This window comes from Lithobates pipiens, unplaced genomic scaffold (assembly GCF_037356315.1).
Source record: "Lithobates pipiens isolate NorthernLeopardFrog02 unplaced genomic scaffold, aLitPip1_a1.2 Scaffold_18, whole genome shotgun sequence".
Lineage (NCBI taxonomy): Eukaryota > Metazoa > Chordata > Amphibia > Anura > Ranidae > Lithobates > Lithobates pipiens.
Window position 1 is genome coordinate 623,972,453 of NW_027507758.1, and position 19,000 is coordinate 623,991,452.

At 44.1% G+C, this 19,000-nt stretch overlaps 1 protein-coding gene across 1 annotated transcript in view; it reads left to right on the forward strand.

Annotated features, from left to right (window-relative positions):
- LOC143986866 (uncharacterized) overlaps window positions 1-19,000 on the forward strand; it is a 273,378-nt gene that overhangs the window by 39,407 nt on the left and 214,971 nt on the right. The window contains 1 exon segment of the mRNA XM_077485272.1: window positions 7,406-7,534. Coding sequence (XP_077341398.1) covers window positions 7,406-7,534 — 129 coding nt within the window.

Below are 19,000 nucleotides of genomic sequence, written 5' to 3' on the forward strand. Positions count from 1 at the left end.
TCGTTATATGGCCTGTGTGCAGCTGGGCACACACCCTGCTCGTTATCACCAAGACCTGGACACAGGGTTGGAGATCCCTCTTTCCTCCAATTTCACAGGGACAGAGCCTCACTCTGTCACACAAGGCAGATTATTATGATGAGTCTATAGTGACAATGATGAAACATGAAACAGAACAGATGAGAAATAATGCAATAATGCTGGACGAATATCACCAATTAAATAAAGAGTATAAACAATTAAGAAAGAAGGAGAGGTTTTTACAGGAAACCCTAATTAAAACAGAACAGATGCAAAATAATGCAATGATAATGCTGGACGAATGTCACCAATCAAATAAAGAGTGTAAACAATTAAGAAAGAAGGAGATTTTTCTGCAGGAAAACGAGTCTCCTGACGAAAGTTGCAGAGTAATAGGCTGTGGAAATTTAAAAAGCTGCCGAGTAATAGGCTGTGGAAATTTAAAAAGTTGCCGAGTAATATGCAGTGGAAATCAATAAATTTGAAGATCTCACACTTTCGGCACAACATAAACAAGAAAAATATTTCGAGCTGTGGAGAATATGGAATTTGTTTATCCTCTCTGAAGAAGGTCTAACCTTGCTTGGCCCTTGACTATTGAACAGCAAATCCGTGCCAGCCTCCAACCCAGGACCCCCTCCCTCTCTTCCCTCCCCCATCCATCCCCCTTCTTTACTCACCATCCTTCCCTCTTCTTCTTCTATTCTTCTCTGCCCTTCTAATCAAATCTTCTCCTTTTTCCTCTTTTTGTGTATTTGAGATAATGGAAAATAGTGAAGGTGATTCTGGGACTTGCTGCCAGTAACCTATCCCTTAGGGATTACGCTACATAGTTTAGTCCCATATGGAATATACAGTGAAACTGTTGCATATATTTCACCCTAAACCTTCTGATACAAATTGTCTTATTCATATGCAACTGTAATGTATTTGTATTATATTGTTCCTGTGGTGACCTTTTGGTGGTTTAAATAAAAAAAAAAAAAAAAAAGAGAGAGTTGAAAACAGTTCCCCAGCTAGGTGGTTGGACATAGGAAAGGCCACCCCTCCCCCTTTCACCAGGGAACCACACAGCACTCTCTATACCCCTTCTTCCACCACACACAGGGCCCCTGATGACTCTCATACAACCCCCACACACAGGTCCCCCAATGACTCTCATACAACCCCCACACACACACAAGGCCCCTGATGACTCTCATACAACCCTCACACGCAGGGCCCCTGATGACTCTCATACAACCCCCACACACAGGGCCCCTGATGACTCTCATACAACCCCCACACACAGGGCCCCTGATGACTCTCATACAACCCCCACACACACAGGCCCCCGATGACTCTCATACAACCCCCCACACACAGGGCCCCTGATGACTCTCATACAACCCACACACACATAGGGCCCCTGGTGACTCTAATACAACCCCCATACACAGGGCCCCTGATGACTCTCATACAACCCACACACACATAGGGTCCCTGGTGACTCTCATACAACCTCTACACACACGAGGCCCCTGATGACTCTCATACAACCCCCACACACAGTGCCCCTGATGACTCTCATACAACTCTCACACACACAGTGCCCCTGGTGGCTCTCATACAACCCCCCACACACACAGGGCTCCTGATGACTCTCATACAACCCCCACACATAGGTTCCCTGGTGACTCTCATGACACCACTCTCCCCTGCCCTACCAACACTGTCCACTGCCCATACCCCCTCCCCCCAAAAAGCATTGTGAAAAAAACTAAAACAAACAAGCAAATTAAATTGTAAAAAAATCAATTATTAAAAATAAAAAACTACTGACAATGTCCACTGCCACATACCACCCACCCCTTCCCCAGAAGCACTGTGAAAAAATATTGAAAGGGTGATTTAAAAAATATATTGCCCGGGGGGGGGGGGGGTTTGCAGGCATGGAGCGCCACCTCCCTGAAATTTGTTTTTGCAGGTTTGGATGTCTGATATACAGTCCATACACACACACAGCACAAGGCCTTGTTCATAATACGGGATGTTTCTTGGGGCTGCAGTTCCTCTGAGCTCCACAAGATGGTGATCTCACTTCTACTCAGACAGGAAGTCTCTATTCAAGACAGACAGGAAGTGATGTCAGGTATAAAAAGGAGTTCCGGGTGAGAGGTGAGCAAGTAGAGAGAAGACATTGCTGTAAGTGGTGGCAGGAGAGAAGGTAATTTACACCCAGTAACCCCCCCGTCATGTCCGTCCTCTTCCTCCATAGTCACTGTGATGTCTTTTATCTCCAGCAGATGATGATACACACATATATAGTGTGGAAATGTAGAATATCCCCGTATATTACAATGAGGGGATTTATGGTCTGTACCACGAGGGGAGTTATTGATGTCAGTAAATGTCGGTTCCAGACATTGTATGTGGGGGAATGAAATGATAATTAAGGTCGGGATTAGGGAAGATTTCTGTAAGATTTTACACAGGAATGATCAGCGATCCCTCCAGAGACACTATGATGAGTCTCACAACAGGAGTCTGACAGGGGATGGATTTTGGGGGGATGAGATGGTGAACCCAGAGTAGGGGGAATAAAAAGGGATTTTTCAGCTCAATACAATTGCTCCGGCTGGACTGAATATTGATATTGTGTTGTTTGTTTTTGATTTATTTTTTGTATAGTATTTTTATATATCGTTTTCCCAGTTATTATGCCACGTACACATGAGCGGAATGTCCGACGGAAAAAGACAGACGGGAGCTATTCACCATATATTCCGATCATGTGTATGCCCCATCGGACTTTTTACGTCAAAAATTCTGATGTAACTAGAAATAGGAATTGGTTCCGTCGGAAATATTCTATTCTATCGGGAAAACAGATTGTCTGTATGCTGTTCCGACGGACCAAAAACAACGCATGCTCTGAAGCAAGTATGAGACGGAAGCTACTGGCTATTGAACTTCCTTTTTCTAGTCCCGTCGTCCGTGTTGTACGTCACCGCGTTCTTGGCGGTCGGACTTTGGTGTGATCGTGTGTATGCAAGACAGTTTCAGCGGAATTCTTCAGAGAACCTTCAGAGGGTTTACAGCCCCTTTAATGAATATAAATACAGTTTTGCATGAATTTAGTGCTTCATGATATAGAAGATATTTAAGTTATTCTGTACTATAGATGGTTAAGGAATCTGGGGGGGAGTAGGACCTGCCAAAAGCCTTCCTTGACAAATATTAGCATTTTCCAGTAGAAACAGTCAGATCAGAAATGTCGGATTTCAACAGGTTATGAGAGGCACCCTCTCTGATTACATCTAAGCGGTGTCCGGCCCGACATCCATCAGAGTAGAGGTGGACCGGTATATTGGCTGATATTCTGCGTTTTTTAATTAATCAGCATCGGCCGATTGTGCTGATAAAAAATGCCGATTATAACTTCAGCGCGACTTTCAAATGACTTCTGTAATAGAAGTCAATGCAAGTTGCCCCAAGTCTTCCCGTGGAGCAACTTGTCTGGGCAGCCTGCCAAGTCTGAGAAAAAGACCAAAGAGATACAATTTTTCTACTTATCAATGGACTGAACTCTGTGTGTAGGAGTTCTCAGTTTAACCATTTAAAGAGGTGTTGCCATTTTAAAATAAAAGGCAGAAACCAAGCAAGCAAACCTCTCAAAAGTTCCAAGCCCCCCGTTCCCCCCCCCCCCCCCGCCCCGTCCCGTCCCTTTTATATTGCCACAGGATCAGTGTGTTGGACCCCAAAAGCCTAAAAAGAATCCCTGGGGAAGCTGTCAACAAAGCATTAACCGGATCCCTCCTGCTAGGGTAGCCACTCTATCCAACTACAGTAGGTATCCTGCCTACAGGCACCACAAACGCTGTGAGACTACAGGGCGCCACACACCTAGTCATCTAAAGCCAGTGTTTTTCTGAGTAAAGCTCCGTTCACACTTGTGTGACTTGTCATGCTACTTTGGACACACAAAGTTGCATGACATGTCGCAGCCCATTGTTTTCAATGGCACCCTTTCAGATCTATGCAACTGAAAGTTACGGCGAGTTTGAAAAGGTTACTACATTACTTTGAGTGCCAGAGAGTGTAAAGTCGCCTCAAAGTCGCATTCCTAAGTCACGCTGTAAATTGTACAACTTTGGAGTCACGCGAGCTTAAGTGCTGCCAGTGTACCCAACTTTGGTATATACCTTGTCCATAGTGTAAGCGTTTATCATCTCAGTTATTATTTGTATTTTTAACCCCTTCAGGGTCAGAAAATGTCCCCACTTAGGCGGCTGGAAGATTTTCTTCATTTTGGAGATACATTCTAGTAATATGTTCCTCTAAACAAACAGCACTGACAATAAATAGACAAGACAATGACCATCCTGACCATGCATGGCCTACAAAGGGCAATTATTACACTACACAGGCAGTGAGACAGACTCACCCGGAACAGGGGCTTTTGGGCTTATGGGCCCTGGCATTTAAAGGCACACTACTCTTTGGGAGATGTGTGCCTGGGGGATCCGTTGAGTGGTCTTGTTTCTGATTCAAGTTCACGTCTTCTCAAACCACATAGACTCTGGGAACTGGAGGTTCCATATGCATATTTGGGGCCTCTATGCCTCAAACCAGCAATGACTGTAGATGTTAATGTTATCCGCTCAAACCACTGGGGTCCCCTGCCATATTGTGTTTATTGCAAGTAGGCCTCCTGCTATAGTCTGTTGCCTACTAGTCTGAAGTGGGGTGAGAATACTGTTTATTATGCTAATTAACTCACCTATTGTTTTGTCTGTCTGCTAGCTAACCATTGTGGGAAGTTTATGCTTATAATAATGTGTATTGTACTTTGTATCCAGAGTGAGGGGCTTGGTGCCAACTAGCCTGGGTGGGTACTGAACAAAAATATTACAGCGCACACATGCAAAACTAACATTTACCTCCAGCAAGGCTTTTTTAAAACGCCTAGACATTTTCAAAAAACATTATCAAAAAATATGGGGATTTGGTCACACCTAATTGCTATATGGTGCTTAAGCCCACTTACTGCGACAAAGTACCCCATGATTAGTGGGTCCTAAACTATCCATAGATTGGGAGATCCTGCTTCTCTGAACCATGGGAGCCATACACTCCTCTATATGGGAGAACATGAGGTCTCCACCATGACACAGGTGGTCACTAATGAGAGGTACTTGCTGAGGGAGTGGGGTGCTCCACCCAACAGGATTTGGTCAGAATCCATACAATAGACAAACAAGATATTTGGGGGGCACACCCTTAAAAAAATGCATAAAGATGGTGCTGCCATAAGACCATACAAAAGAACAAAAATCTTACAGCGCACACTTGCAAAACTAGTAAGTACCTCTCATTAGTGACCACCTGTGTCATGGTCTCCCATATAGAGGAGTATAGCTCCCATGGTTCAGAGAAGCAGGATCTCCTAGTCTATGGATAGTGTAGGACCCTCTAATTGTCACAGTAAGTGGGCTTAAGCACCGTATAGCAATATGGTGGTAAATGTTAGTTTTGCATGTGTGCGCTGTAATAGGTTTGTTCTGTTGTATGGTCTTATGGCAGCACCATCTTTATGCATTTTTTTTAGGGTGTGCCCCCCAAATATCTTGTGGGTGGGTACTGAGTCACGCAGGTGGCTAGTTTTTTTTATTTAACTTAATGTTTATCGTATATGTTGATTGTTGTTTAGCTATGGTAATTATATTCCTGTGTACAGTTTGTATTTTTAGGGTAATATGATCGGGAGGGGGATGTCCTTCTGTAGGGTATAAAGTATGTGTCTGAGTTTCAATAAAGAGTCATTCTTTGGAGTTTACCTCACATCTTGTATGTGTACGATGTTTGGGGTAAATAGAGCTGGTATTAGCTCTCGGTCTGCTCGGAACGGTTTTGAGGGCAGGATGCGCTCTTTGGCAGATGTAAGCACCTAATCGGGGGGCCCAAGCGGTTCCATTACAGGTAGAAAATAGGCAATCATTACAATATGCAACCAACACAATAATGGAGTGCAGGGATCAGAAGTATGGAACATAGAGCCCCTTGCATTGCTAGTTAGGAGGGAAAAAAACATCCCCAGGCTGCCATGAAGAATAGATTTCATCATTGGTGTCAAAGGGAGGAAAATACTGAGGGTTCTGAGAGAAGTAGAGAAGATGAGGGGTCTCTGAGAGTGTACTGCACTGCATCTGAAGGACTTTGGAACCCCTGAGGACAAAGTGTAGATGAAGGACTTTGGGGACCTCTGAGAAAGTAATAAGGGGTAGTCAGGCTGCAAGGCTTTGAAGTAGGGGGGCTGTAGGGTTCAGGGGGGCTGTGGTCTCTGATGGTTGTCCCACCTGCATTTACTTTTCAGACTGCCTCCTCAAAGAACTCCTACCAGGAAGTGAAGGCATCCTTCATATTACCATCTCACTGGTCAAGTGATATGTTCCAGGATATAAAGTGGAATGAAGATGGACACTTGTTCATTCCAGCATCTTCCAATGGATGGCCAGTCCAATACTTTCCCATGACACAGGCTCTGCCTGGGGTTGAAATTCAGAGCCCCAGGACACTGCCACTCTGTTCAATGTCCTGGATATTACAGTATACTTGGCAACCAAGAAAACAAACCCCTTCCCCCTGTTGTTCTTCTCCTACCCAAACCTGGCTGCCATTGGAGGGAAGAGAAAAGACTCCTCACCCACAGCTCTCTTCCCCACCAGCATCATCCTCCTGCTATCCAATCCAATCCCTTCTCTTACTGCAGAGAGTGACAGTGACATCACTCCTGTCAGTCAGCAGGCCCCCAGAGATTGGAGCCTTGCAGCCGGAGTTCTGGCAATTATCCTGATTAGCCGGCAACTCTGGCCAAAAGTCAGCAAGTTCTCCTTCCTGGACATTATGATGACCCGACATTGTCCTCACAGCACCAGAGGCGTACCCAGGGCCTAGAATCTGTATCAGCACCCCCCTGGCTCTGAATGCTGGAGGCTGGAGCCTCGGCCGGAAAGCCTCGGCCCCCCACTTAGTGCGCCACTGGGTCAGCCCACTAGCCCAGCAGCAAGCAGCAGTGCTCAGCGCCTATGTTGAAGTGACTGAAACACTGCTAATTGGCGCCCCCCTTGGCCTGTGCCCCTGTGTCCATTCCTTGTCTGCAGGTCTAAAACGAATCAAAACCAGTTTAGAAACCAAACAAACCCAACAGAGAAAAGAGAATTTCTGTTTTCATGTTTTCCTCAAAGTGTAGCAAACATTAAACAATTCAAACTAAATGTGTTGCCATGGGGGCAGTAGTTCTTTAATGTACAGCGACCCTCCTATTACCCTCCCCCCTCACATCCACATCCTATTATTGTGTGACCAATACCATCCAAATAATTCTTACTTTCATTTATCAAAGTTATCCGTCTACAAGGAGACCTGTATAGATCAAATGACGGCACCAATGAGGATGGAGGAGGACCGGAGTCACATGACTGAGAAGATACTAAACCTCACCCTGGAGATCATCTACCTGCTGACCGGAGAGGTGAGGAGGATTCTGGGAGGTCACATGACATCACTCTTATCTCTATTAATAAAACACAGACCTGACTGGAGAGGTGAGGAGGATTCTGGGATTTTAACATGATGTTCCTATTGGTCCCTCAATACAGAGATTTCCTCCTGTGAAGTCAGGTGATGATATGACCACCACAGTGCCTCCATGTGACTCCCTAAAACCTGAGAGACACAACATGGAGAAGATTCTAGAAGTCACCAAGAAGATGATGGAGCTGCTGACAGGAGAGGTGAGCGGTGCTGGGAATTCTGGGACATTATCCAGTAACAGACAAGGGATGTGTCTGGATGGTGACTGTATCATTGTGTGTGTCAGGTTCCTATAAGGTGTCAGGATGTCACTGTCTATTTCTCCATGGAGGAGTGGGAGTATTTAGAAGGACACAAGGATCTCTACAAGGACGTCATGATGGACAATCAGCCGCCCCTCACATCACCGGGTAAGAGGAGACTTTATTGTAAAGGAGAGAGCAGTACGGAGGCTCCACCTAGATCCCCCATCATCTGATAAACACATAGAAACAATGTATTAAGTCAGTGTGTGTGTTTCCTACAGATGGATCCAGTAATGGGAACCCACCAGAGAGATGTCCCCGTCCTCTGTATTCCCGGGATTCCACACAGGAAGATCACATCATCCCTCACCATCATCAGGTAGATGAGGAACAATCCCTTGTGATTATTTTTAAACAATTATGTTTTTACAGTTTGTGTTTTATTATATATTCAGAGTGGAATCCTCAGGGATGATAATATTGATGCTAAAGAAGAGTATAAAGAGGAGGATGAGGAGTATGGAGTGATGGAGGAGTTTTCAAAAGAACACAAGGATGTGATGGAGCCACCTAATACCAGGAACCCACCAGAGAGATGTCCCCGTCCTCTGTATTCCCGGGATTCCACACAGGAAGATCACACCGTCCCTCACCATCATCAGGTAGATGAGGAACAATCACTGATAGTATCATTAGGATCTGTACATTATCTACGTTGTTACCATTTATGTCATTTTTATTATATATTCAGAGTGGAAACCTGAGAGATTTTAAAGCTGAGGTTAAATCAGAAGAAGAAGAAGAGAGGAATGTGAGGGATGATGAGCAGTCTATGGAGGAGGATGGAATAACGGGGACATTTATAGAGGACACTCCTACAGAGATCAGCACAGGTCGGTCATTAACACTAAATACATTCCTATACCCATACTGCTCTCCGATTGGTCCAGAATAGGGCGGGGGCTGGGTGACATCTGCCTGTAATCCCCTGGTCATTTTCCTGAGCTGTGTTCCCCGTCCTGTATTCCTGTATTTCTCTCCGATAATCTTCCTTCTCTGTGCTGCAGACACAATTTATGTATCTGGACTGGATTTATGGAGATTCTGGGGTTCAGCTGGCAGCAAAATGTTGATTTTCTCCATAGGCATTACTCAACCTAGGCACCTGAGGCATGTGCTTTGGGTCTTCTTCCCCATACCCAGGTCTAGCAAGATCTCAGACAGAACAATTCTCCCAGGGTTACTTGCTCTGTTGTCTGCTGGCTGTGCCGGGTGGAGGGATATGTCTGTATAGTCTCAGATCCAAGTCACTGAGTGCAGTCTCAGGAGATGGGAGGCAGCGGCGTGGGATCTCTGCAACTTGTCTAAAAAAAATATTTAGCCTCTTCCCGACCGGCTCACGCCGATATACATCAGCAGAATGGACTCGATGTCCACTGGCAGCCCACGATCGTGGCGAGGAGAGGCAGAGCGGGGAACTGCCTATGTAAACAAGGCATTTCCTCGTTCTGCCTAGTGATATGTCAAGGGATCTACTGCTCCCAGTGATCAGGAGCAGTGCTCTCTGTCATGTTTCAGTAAGCCCATCCCCCCTACAGTTAGAACACGCTGAGGGAACATACTTAACCCCTGGATCGCCCCCTAGCTTTAACCCCTTCCCTGCCAGTGTCATTGTTACATTGATCAGTGCATTTTTATAACATCACTATAATCCCCTCATCACTGTCACTCCTATAAAAGACAGTTCTCGTTGTTTCCTCACTCTCTGACTAAGGTCCATGAATAAAGAAATGATCTGGTAGGAGATCAGAGGACCCATTTACTAGTTACCTTGAGGGGGGAATTGTAAGATCCTCAGAGACAAAGCTGCCTGATGTGGGCGGAGTCCTGGTTTAGGGGAACCAATCAGCTCATGTCTAGTAATAATCTTTGTATTTCTATTTTAGTAGATGGACGGGAGATGAGGAAAACCTCAGAGGATTGTCTCACTTTGTCTCCAGACTGTAAAGTAGAAGATGAGGACATCACACAGTATAGTCCAGGAGAAAACCCGACTACCTCAAATGTCCATCCGGCACCACACAGTGTAGATGGACCATCGTATTCCTCTTATCCTGAGGAACCTCAGACTGTGAGGGCCAGTGCCGTCCTTCCAACAGAGAAGAGGTTTTCCTGTACTGAGTGCAGGATGAGTTTCAATTTTAAATCTGGTCTTAATGATCATAAAAGATCTCACACGGGGGAAAAGCCGTATTCCTGTTCTGAGTGCGGGAAATGTTTTTCACAGAAGTCACATCTTTGCAGGCATCAGAGATTGCACACAGGGGAAAAGCCATATTCCTGTCCTGAGTGCGGGAAATGTTTTTCAGATAAGTCCAATCTTTGCAGGCATCGGAGATCTCACAAGGGGGAAAAGCTGTATTCCTGTTCTGAGTGTGGGAAATGTTTTTCAGATAAATCCAATCTTTACATGCATCGGAGATCTCACAATGAGGAAAAGCTGTATTCCTGTTCTGAGTGCGGGAAATGTTTTTCAGAGAAGTCCAGTCTTTCCAAACATCAGAGATCTCACACGGGAGAGAAGCCGTATTCCTGTCCTGAGTGCGGGAAATGTTTTTCAGATAAGTCCAATCTTTGCAGGCATCGGAGATCTCACAAGGGGGAAAAGCTGTATTCCTGTTCTGAGTGTGGGAAATGTTTTTCAGATAAATCCAATCTTTACATGCATCGGAGATCTCACAAGGAGGAAAAGCTGTATTCCTGTTCTGAGTGTGGGAAATGTTTTTCACATAAGTCCAAACTTTGCAGGCATCAGAGACTGCACACGGGGGAGAGGCCGTATTCCTGTCCTGAGTGCAGGAAATGTTTTTCACATAAGTCCAATCTTTACGCACATCAGAGATTGCACACGGGTGAAAAACCATATTTCTGTTCTGCGTGCGGGGAATGTTTTTCATGGAAGACCAGCCTTAGCACACATCAGAGATTGCACATGGGGGAGAAGCCTCTTTCCGGTACTGAGTGTGGGAAGTGTTTCCAATTTAAATCTGGTCTTAATGAGCATAAAAGAACCTACACAGGGGAGAAGCCGTTATCCTGTTCTGAGTGTGGAATTGCTTTGTAAAAAAAATCACAACTTGTCTCACATCAAAGGTCCCACTCGGGGGGGGGGGGGGGGGGGGGGGGAGTCGTATTCCTGTCCTGAGTGCGAGAAATGTTTTTCAGATAAGTCCAATCTTTACAGGCATCAGAGATTGCACACGGGAAAAGCCGTATTTCTGTCCTGAGTGCAGGAAATGTTTTTCAAATAAGTCCAATCTTTACAAGCATCAAAGATCTCACACGGGGGAAAAGCCGTATTCCTGTTCTGAGTGCGGGAAATGTTTTTCATATATGTGACATCTTTACAAGCATCAGAGATCGCACGCGGGGGAGAAACCATATTTCTGTTCTGAGTGCAGGAAATGTTTTACATTTAAGTCCAACGTTAGCATACATCAGAGATCTCACATGAGGGAGAAGCCATGACAGACACTTTCCTGTCCTGAGTGAGGGAATTGTTTCTCACTGAAGTCCTGTCTTCCTGTACATCACTGAGTAATTTGTTTCTTTACACAGAAGGAATGGATGTGCACTTTCACCAGTGAATTACTATGCAGTTTTTCTTTTTATAACTAGACCCCCAAGGCTGGGTTCACACTGCTGTGGTGTGGTTTGGCCTTAGCTCAGGTGTGTTTTTCTGAGGGTTACCTATGTTTTTAGCTGTGGTCCCATAGACTTCCATTAGGTTGTGCAAGTTTTTGCCACGGTTTCTGAAAGTACACCAGATTCATTAAAAAAATATTGAATAAATAAAATTTCCATACCGTGCTCATAAACCACATGTTTGATGTGTGTAAATATGCAATAAAAAGTCCATTAACCACCACCAAAAATCTTCAATCAAGTGAAAGTGAAGTAATTCCGGTTTCTGTGAAGAATAAAGTGCTGTCTTCCACGGTTTAATGGGCAAACATTACTCACCAAATCGATTTGACACCCATCACAGGTAGTCAAATGAGCATGGGTGACAAAGAAGATGTAGCCTCCAATGGAAACGGCCCCCAAATGAAGGATCCGCCAACAAAGGTTCAATCTTATCAAAGAGAGAAGAGAGAACGCCTCATGGTGCAGCTTGTAACTATTTATTACTCATAAAAAAAAAATGACATGGCCCCTGATGATGTTAGACGTTGCTGACGAAACACGTTGGGTCGTCTAGTGCGTGACACGTCACTTCCGCTATTCTTCTGGAGCACAGGTGGAACGCGATCGGAGTGTCTGCCTGGATTCATGGGCTTTTTACTAAACTGTAAGCCCTTGTACACACGGTCGGACATTCCAACGGAAAATGTCCGATTGGACCGCGTTGTCGGATAATCTGGGCTCCATCGGACTGTTTCCGTCTGAATATCTGACCGACAAAGTTTTAGAGCTGGGCTATAAAATTTTCCGAAAACATGATCCGATCGGACTTTGTCCGATCGTTTGTAGAGAATTCCGATCGGAGAAAGTGCCACGCATGCTCAGATCAAATTCCTAGACCAAAGCTATTGGCTACTAGCCTGAACGTAGTCCCGTCGTAACGAAATAACTTCATCACGTTCTGAACGATCGGATTTTCCGACAACTTTGTCCGACCGTGTGTATGCAACACCAGTTTCGGACAAAATCCGACGGATTTTGTTGTCGGAATGTCCGACCGTGTGTACAAGGGCTAAGTGTATACTTTTTTTGTTACACAAATGTCACCTTCATATCCGGGTTTATTTTCTACTTTTTCCTCCATTTTCTATGGTGAGATCTTTTCTACAATACTTTGTTATAATAATGTAACACGTTGTGTATTGTGTTGTACACACATGAATAACTACTCTGTCTCCACATTCCAGACAAGTCATTTTCCTGACCAATTGGATTTCTACCTTTTATTAATTCCTGATTTTTATGACTGCAATCTTGTTAAAAAGAAAATTATATATATATAAAAAATTTTTTAGAAGCCTTTCATATATATATATATATATATATATATATATATATATATATATATATATATATATAGTAGGTGAGGTTGAAAAAAGACACAAGTCCAACCTATGTGTGTGATTATATGTCAGCATTACCTTGTATATCCCTGTATGTTGTGGTCCTTCAGGTGCTTATCGAATAGTTTCTTGAAACAATCGATGCCCCCTGCTGAGACCACCGCCTGTGGAAGGGAATTCCACATCCTTGCCGCTCTTACAGTAAAGAACCCTCTATGTAGTTTAAGGTTAAACCTCTTTTCTTCTAATTTTAATGAGTGGCCACAAGTCTTGTTAAACTCCCTTCCGCAAAAACGTTTTATCCCTATTGTGGGGTCACCAGTACGGTATTTATATATTGAAATCATATCCCCCCTCAAGCGTCTCTTCTCCAGAGAGAATAAGTTCAGTGCTCGCAACCTTTCCTCATAACTAATATCCTCCAGAACCTTTATCAGCTTTGTTGCCCTTCTTTGTACTCGCTCCATTTCCAGTACATCCTTCCTGGGGACTGGTGCCCAGAACTGGACAGCATACTCCAGGTGCAGCCAGACCAGAGTCTTGTAGAGCGGGAGAATTGTCATTTTATCTCTGGAGTTGATCCTTTTTTAATGCATGCCGATATTTTGTTTGCTTTGTTGGCAGCAGCTTGGCATTGCATGCCATTCAACACTTAAGAAATGGCTGCACACCAAGATCCATCAAAATTCTTATTTAATGAACGAAGGTCCCAAGTGTTACAAGCAGTTCAAATAGTAGACGCGTTTCACATACCAACTGGTGCGCTTGAATAAGTGCACCTGTTAGTGTGTGAAACGTATCTACCATTTGAACTGTTTGTAACACTTGGGATGTTCGTTCATTAAATAAGAATTTTGATGGATCTTGGAGTGCAGCCATTTCTTCGGTGTTGATCGAATGCGGAGGCGGGCATCCGTGATATCATTAGGCTTCCTGTCTCACCTGGAGCAGCGAGTTCTTTTGTTTGGATATCACATGCCATTGCTGAGCCTATCATCTACTAGGACCCCCAGGCCCTTTTCCATCCTAGATTCCCCCAGAGGTTCTCCCCCCAGTGTATAGATTGCATTCATATTTTTGCCACCCAAATGCATTATTTTGCATTTTTCTACATTGAACCTCATTTGCCATGTAGTTGCCCACCCCATTAATTTGTTCAGATCTTCTTGCAAGGTTTCCACATCCTGCGGAGAAGTTATTGCCCTGCTTAACTTGGTATCGTCCGCAAATACAGAGATTGAACTGTTTACCCCATCTTCCAGGTCATTTATGAAAAAATTAAATAGGATTGGTCCCAGCACAGAACCCTGGGGGACCCCACTACCCACTTCTTTCTGAGTACTCCCCATTTATCACCACCCTCTGAACTCACCCTTGTAGCCAGTTTTCAATCCATGTACCCACCCTATGGTCCATGCCAACAGACCTTATTTTGTACAGTAAACATTTATGGGGAACTGTGTCAAATGCTTTTGAAAAATCCAGATACAGTACACCACGTCTACGGGCCTTTCTTTATCTAGATGGCAACTCACCTCCTCATAGAAGGTTAATAGATTGGTTTGGCAAGTACGATTCTTCATGAATCCATGCTGATTATTGCTAATGATACCGTTCTCATTACTAAAATCTTGTATATAGTCCCTTATAATCCCCTCCAAGAGTTTGCATACTATTGATGTTAGGCTAACTAGTCTGTAATTTCCAGGGATGTATTTTGGGCCCTTTTTTAAATATTGGGGCATTACAGTCAGTAGACATGTGCAATTTGTTTCGTAACAAATCGAAATTTGGCCGAATTTTGCATCTTAAGATTTACCTTGAGTTGACCTTTTGTTCAAGTAGAGCTTTAACAAAGTACCAAATCACGTCAAATTCATTCGTTATATTCACTATAATTTCTTTCGTATAAGTTGAAATTCATTTTTTTTTTTTTATTCGGACATTCGAATGCATCCGAATGTCCGAATAAAAAAAAAAAATGAATTTCAACTTATACGAAAGAAATTATAGTGAATATAACAAATGAATTTGACGTGATTTGGTACTTTGTTAAAGCTCTACTTGAACAAAAGGTCAACTCAAAGTAAATCTTACAGTCCAATCAGCTGATTCATTTTGTGCTGGAGGTTGGATTACTGGCAAAGTGAATTCCTGAGAACTGAGTGAAAAGGGTGTTGTATTGTATTTGAGCCGAGGAGAAGAGATATTGTGATTGTGTGTGTTAATAGATTCAATAAACAAACAACTTTCCAAACTACAAATCATTGTAACAAATATATATATATATATATACATACATAAATATCGAATTTCAACTAATACTAAAGAAATTATAGCGGATATAACAAATAAATTCAACATCATTCAAGATTCAGTATAACGAATATAGAAACTCTACAGAAATAACGAATTATCCACAAATTAACGTAACATAAAGAATATAACAGAACAAAATTATGTATTTTACGAATGACAATGAACCGAAACGAAACAACATTTTCCGTTGTGCACAAATTTACCAGTCTGTAGACTGTCAGTAAAAATTAGGAACAATGGTCTAGTAATTACTTGACTGAGTTCCCTAAGTACCCTCGGGTGCAAGCCATCTGGTCCCGGTGATTTATTAGTGTTAAGTTTCCCAAGTCTAATTTGAATTCTGTCCTCTGTTAACCATGGAGGTGCTTCCTGTGATGTGTCATGAGGATAAACCCTGCAGTTTTGGTTACTGAAGCCCCCCTGATTCCCTCGTGAAGACCGAGGAGAAGAATAAATTCAATACCTTCGCCATCTCCCCATCTTTTGTAACCAGATGTCCTTCCTCATTCTTTATGGGACCAATATGGTCTGTTCTCCCTTTTTTACTGTTTACATACTTAAAGAATTTCTTGGGATTTTTTTGCTCTCTTCCGTTATGTGTCTTTCATGTTCTATCCTAGCAGTCTGAATGCTGATGATGATCCCTCAACCTTTTATTTTTTGAAGGCCTTCTCCTTTGCTTTTATATGCCTTTTTACATTGGAGTTAAGCCATCCAGGACTTTTGTTTGCTCTTTTAAATTTATTACCCAATGGGATGCATTGGCTAATGCCCTTATTTAATATGCTCTTAAAGCAACCCCATCTCTCCTCTGTGTTCTTTGTTCCTAAGATTTTATCCCAATTTATGCCTTCCAGGTCATCAGTTTGGAGTCACCCCTAAATAATGAGCCTAGAATTATTGCTCATTCCATTGTGCATGGAAATATGTATTGTGTGTAGCGTCATGAACATTTTCATATGTAGGCATCTGCTGCATGTGCATTCACCTTCCTTTGTGAAAGCTGAAAAATGTTGTAACTTTTTTTGTAACTTTTACTTTTTATACTTTTTAAATGCAACTTTTATTGTTTTCACTTAAAGTTGAGTTCCACTCAAAAGTGGAACTTCCGTTAATAGGGGGGACAGGATACCTGTCTTTGGTATCCTGTTCACACTTCCCGAAGCCACAGTCATGGATATTAACGTCACGGGCGGCTCGGCTCCCTCCTCCTCCTCCTGTCACCGGGCCAGTAGGAGAGAGGAGCGGAGCTTCGCGCATGCGCATTAGGGTTCCTGGCGTGAAGCCGTAAGGCTACACTACCGGGTTCCCTTACCTGCAATGGAGGTGGCAGCACCCGACAGCTGATGGAAACATCAGCTGTGGTGCTGACATTGCTGGACTCCAGGAAAGGTAAGTATCCTAATATTAAAAGCCAGCAGCTGGAGTATGTGTAGCTGCTGGTTTTTAATTTTTGCAGCGGTGAGCGGACCTCCGCTTTAAGGAACCAATCACCTCCTATCTAGTAGGATATTGTTGTGACGGATTCTCTTTAATGAGACATCGGGGTTCTAGTAGAACAGATAGATGGTCCATGGTCTCCCTCCCATCTGCATGTCAACATCTGCTATGCTGGGGCCAGACACACAGGGGGGATATCGGAGCCTGGAAAACATGGCGGAGGTGGTGACCAATAGGAGAAGGAGTTCCTTTATATATTAGTAGATAGTAACAGGTTCAAATCAGCTGAATACACATTTACTTTAGAAATTCTCTGAACCTTTGAGCAAGCAAAATTCTGTCTGAACTTTGGCCGAGACAAAACCTGGAGCCCATTTCTAGTGGTTGGTGTAGTGTTTATTACATTGATAACCAATGGGAGAAGGACCTCCTTATATCAGTGGTCAGTGTAGTACCCCTTACTTTGGTGACCATTGGGAAAGGGACTTCCTTATATCAGTGGTCAGTGTTGTGTTCCCTTATATTGGTGACCAATGGGAGAAGGACCTCCTTATGTCAGTGATCAGTGTTGTGTTCCCTTATATTGATGACCGATGAGAGAATGACCCCCTTATATCAGTGGTCAGTGTAGTGTTCCCTTACATTTCTAGTGGTTGGTGTAGTGTTTATTACATTGGTGACCAATGGGAGAAGGACCCCCTTATATCAGTGGTCAGTATAGTAGCCCTCACATTGGTGACCAATGGGAGAAGGACCCCCTTATATCAGTGACCAGTATAGCGTTCCCTTACATTGACGAGGGCTTCCCTATGTACCAATATAGCATTAATGCATAGCTTCTAACTGCCCCTGATTTTGAGGGACTGTCCCTAATTTGGAATAAAGTTCCTCTGTCCCTCTTTCCTCCTCATTTGTCACTTATTTTGGTCTGATCTATAGAGTTGTGTATATAAAATGCACTATTTTATTTATCTATCAAATAGTGTTTCCCAGTGCTAAACCTTTCATCCGATTTCTAAATTGCTGTATTTGTATAATTCTCATTTAAGGGGGGTATGTCCTATGCCTACATACTTTTGCTAATAGGTGTCCCTCATTTGAGAATATATGTTAATGTAGCTCTTTTATAGAAAAGAAAAAAAGCTTTCTATTTGTTCTAGGCCAGGCCTTACCTCAGCCTCAGTCTTGTTGAAAACTCCTCAATTAGCCATCCTGAATTTGGTAATCAGGATGGGAAAACCAGTAGAAGGAAGTCGTTCCCCACCCACGGACCTCATTAGCACACGCTGTACCTCCCCTCCCCTCTCCCCCAGGAGATCGCTCCCACCTGCCTCTGCAGGTTTATGCATTCCCAATGCAATCAGCGATCACCACTCTCACTAATTATCCACTTGCCGACTGCCTAACTGGGAAAATACGGCATTATTTTGACATTTAATACCAGGGTTATGGCTGAAGCTAGATGTAGAGTTGCTACCTGTACAGGAATGACCTGTACAGTCCTGGCTTTGACAGCTATGCCTGGGTTTATGTCCTCCAGAAACCTGGACACAGTAGCCAGTGTGGGAAGTACTGTACCTGCAGCCCTCTACCAGTGCCATGACCCCCCCCCCCGCGCTGAATGCGCTCTCTCCTGAGTCCCACCAGCAGCACCCCCTGCTCCTGTGGCTTCAGTGGTGAGTGTCTCCTACTGCTCCTTCCCTCCCAATCCCAGCCCCTCCGCTCTCTCCCACCAGCAGCAACCCCTGCTCCCCTGTCATCAGTGGTGAGCACTCCCAAGTGAGTCCCCCCCTGTCAATGATGTGCCAATCAGAGAATGCAGAACACTCTCTCCAGCCAGCAGCACGCTCTCCCCTTCTTCTCCCGCTCCAGCAGGGCTAATGTCTTGTTTGTGAAATTGTGATAGGTGAGTTTCAGACTAGTACGGTCGGTCCCCCTCACCCCTGTCAATGCAGATCTACTTGCAGGAGCACAGCAGAAGGAGAAGCCAGTGTAGAGATCAGCCTCAGTACAGGGAGCAATCCACAATTTAGAGAATGGGACAGCAGGAGAGATGTATATACAGTCCACCACTGTCCCCTCGCTGTCTGTCTGTCCCCCTGTCCATCCCACGTTCCTCCCCACCGTCAATCCCACTGTCCCCCCCCCACCGTCCATCCCACTGTCCCCCCACCACTGTTCCCCTGCCCATCCCACTGTCTCCCTGTCCATTCCACGGGCCCCCCCACTGTCCATCCCACTGCCCCCCCACGTCCATCCCACACCCCCCCCCCACCGTCCATCCCACTGTCCCCCCACTGTTCCCCTGTCCAC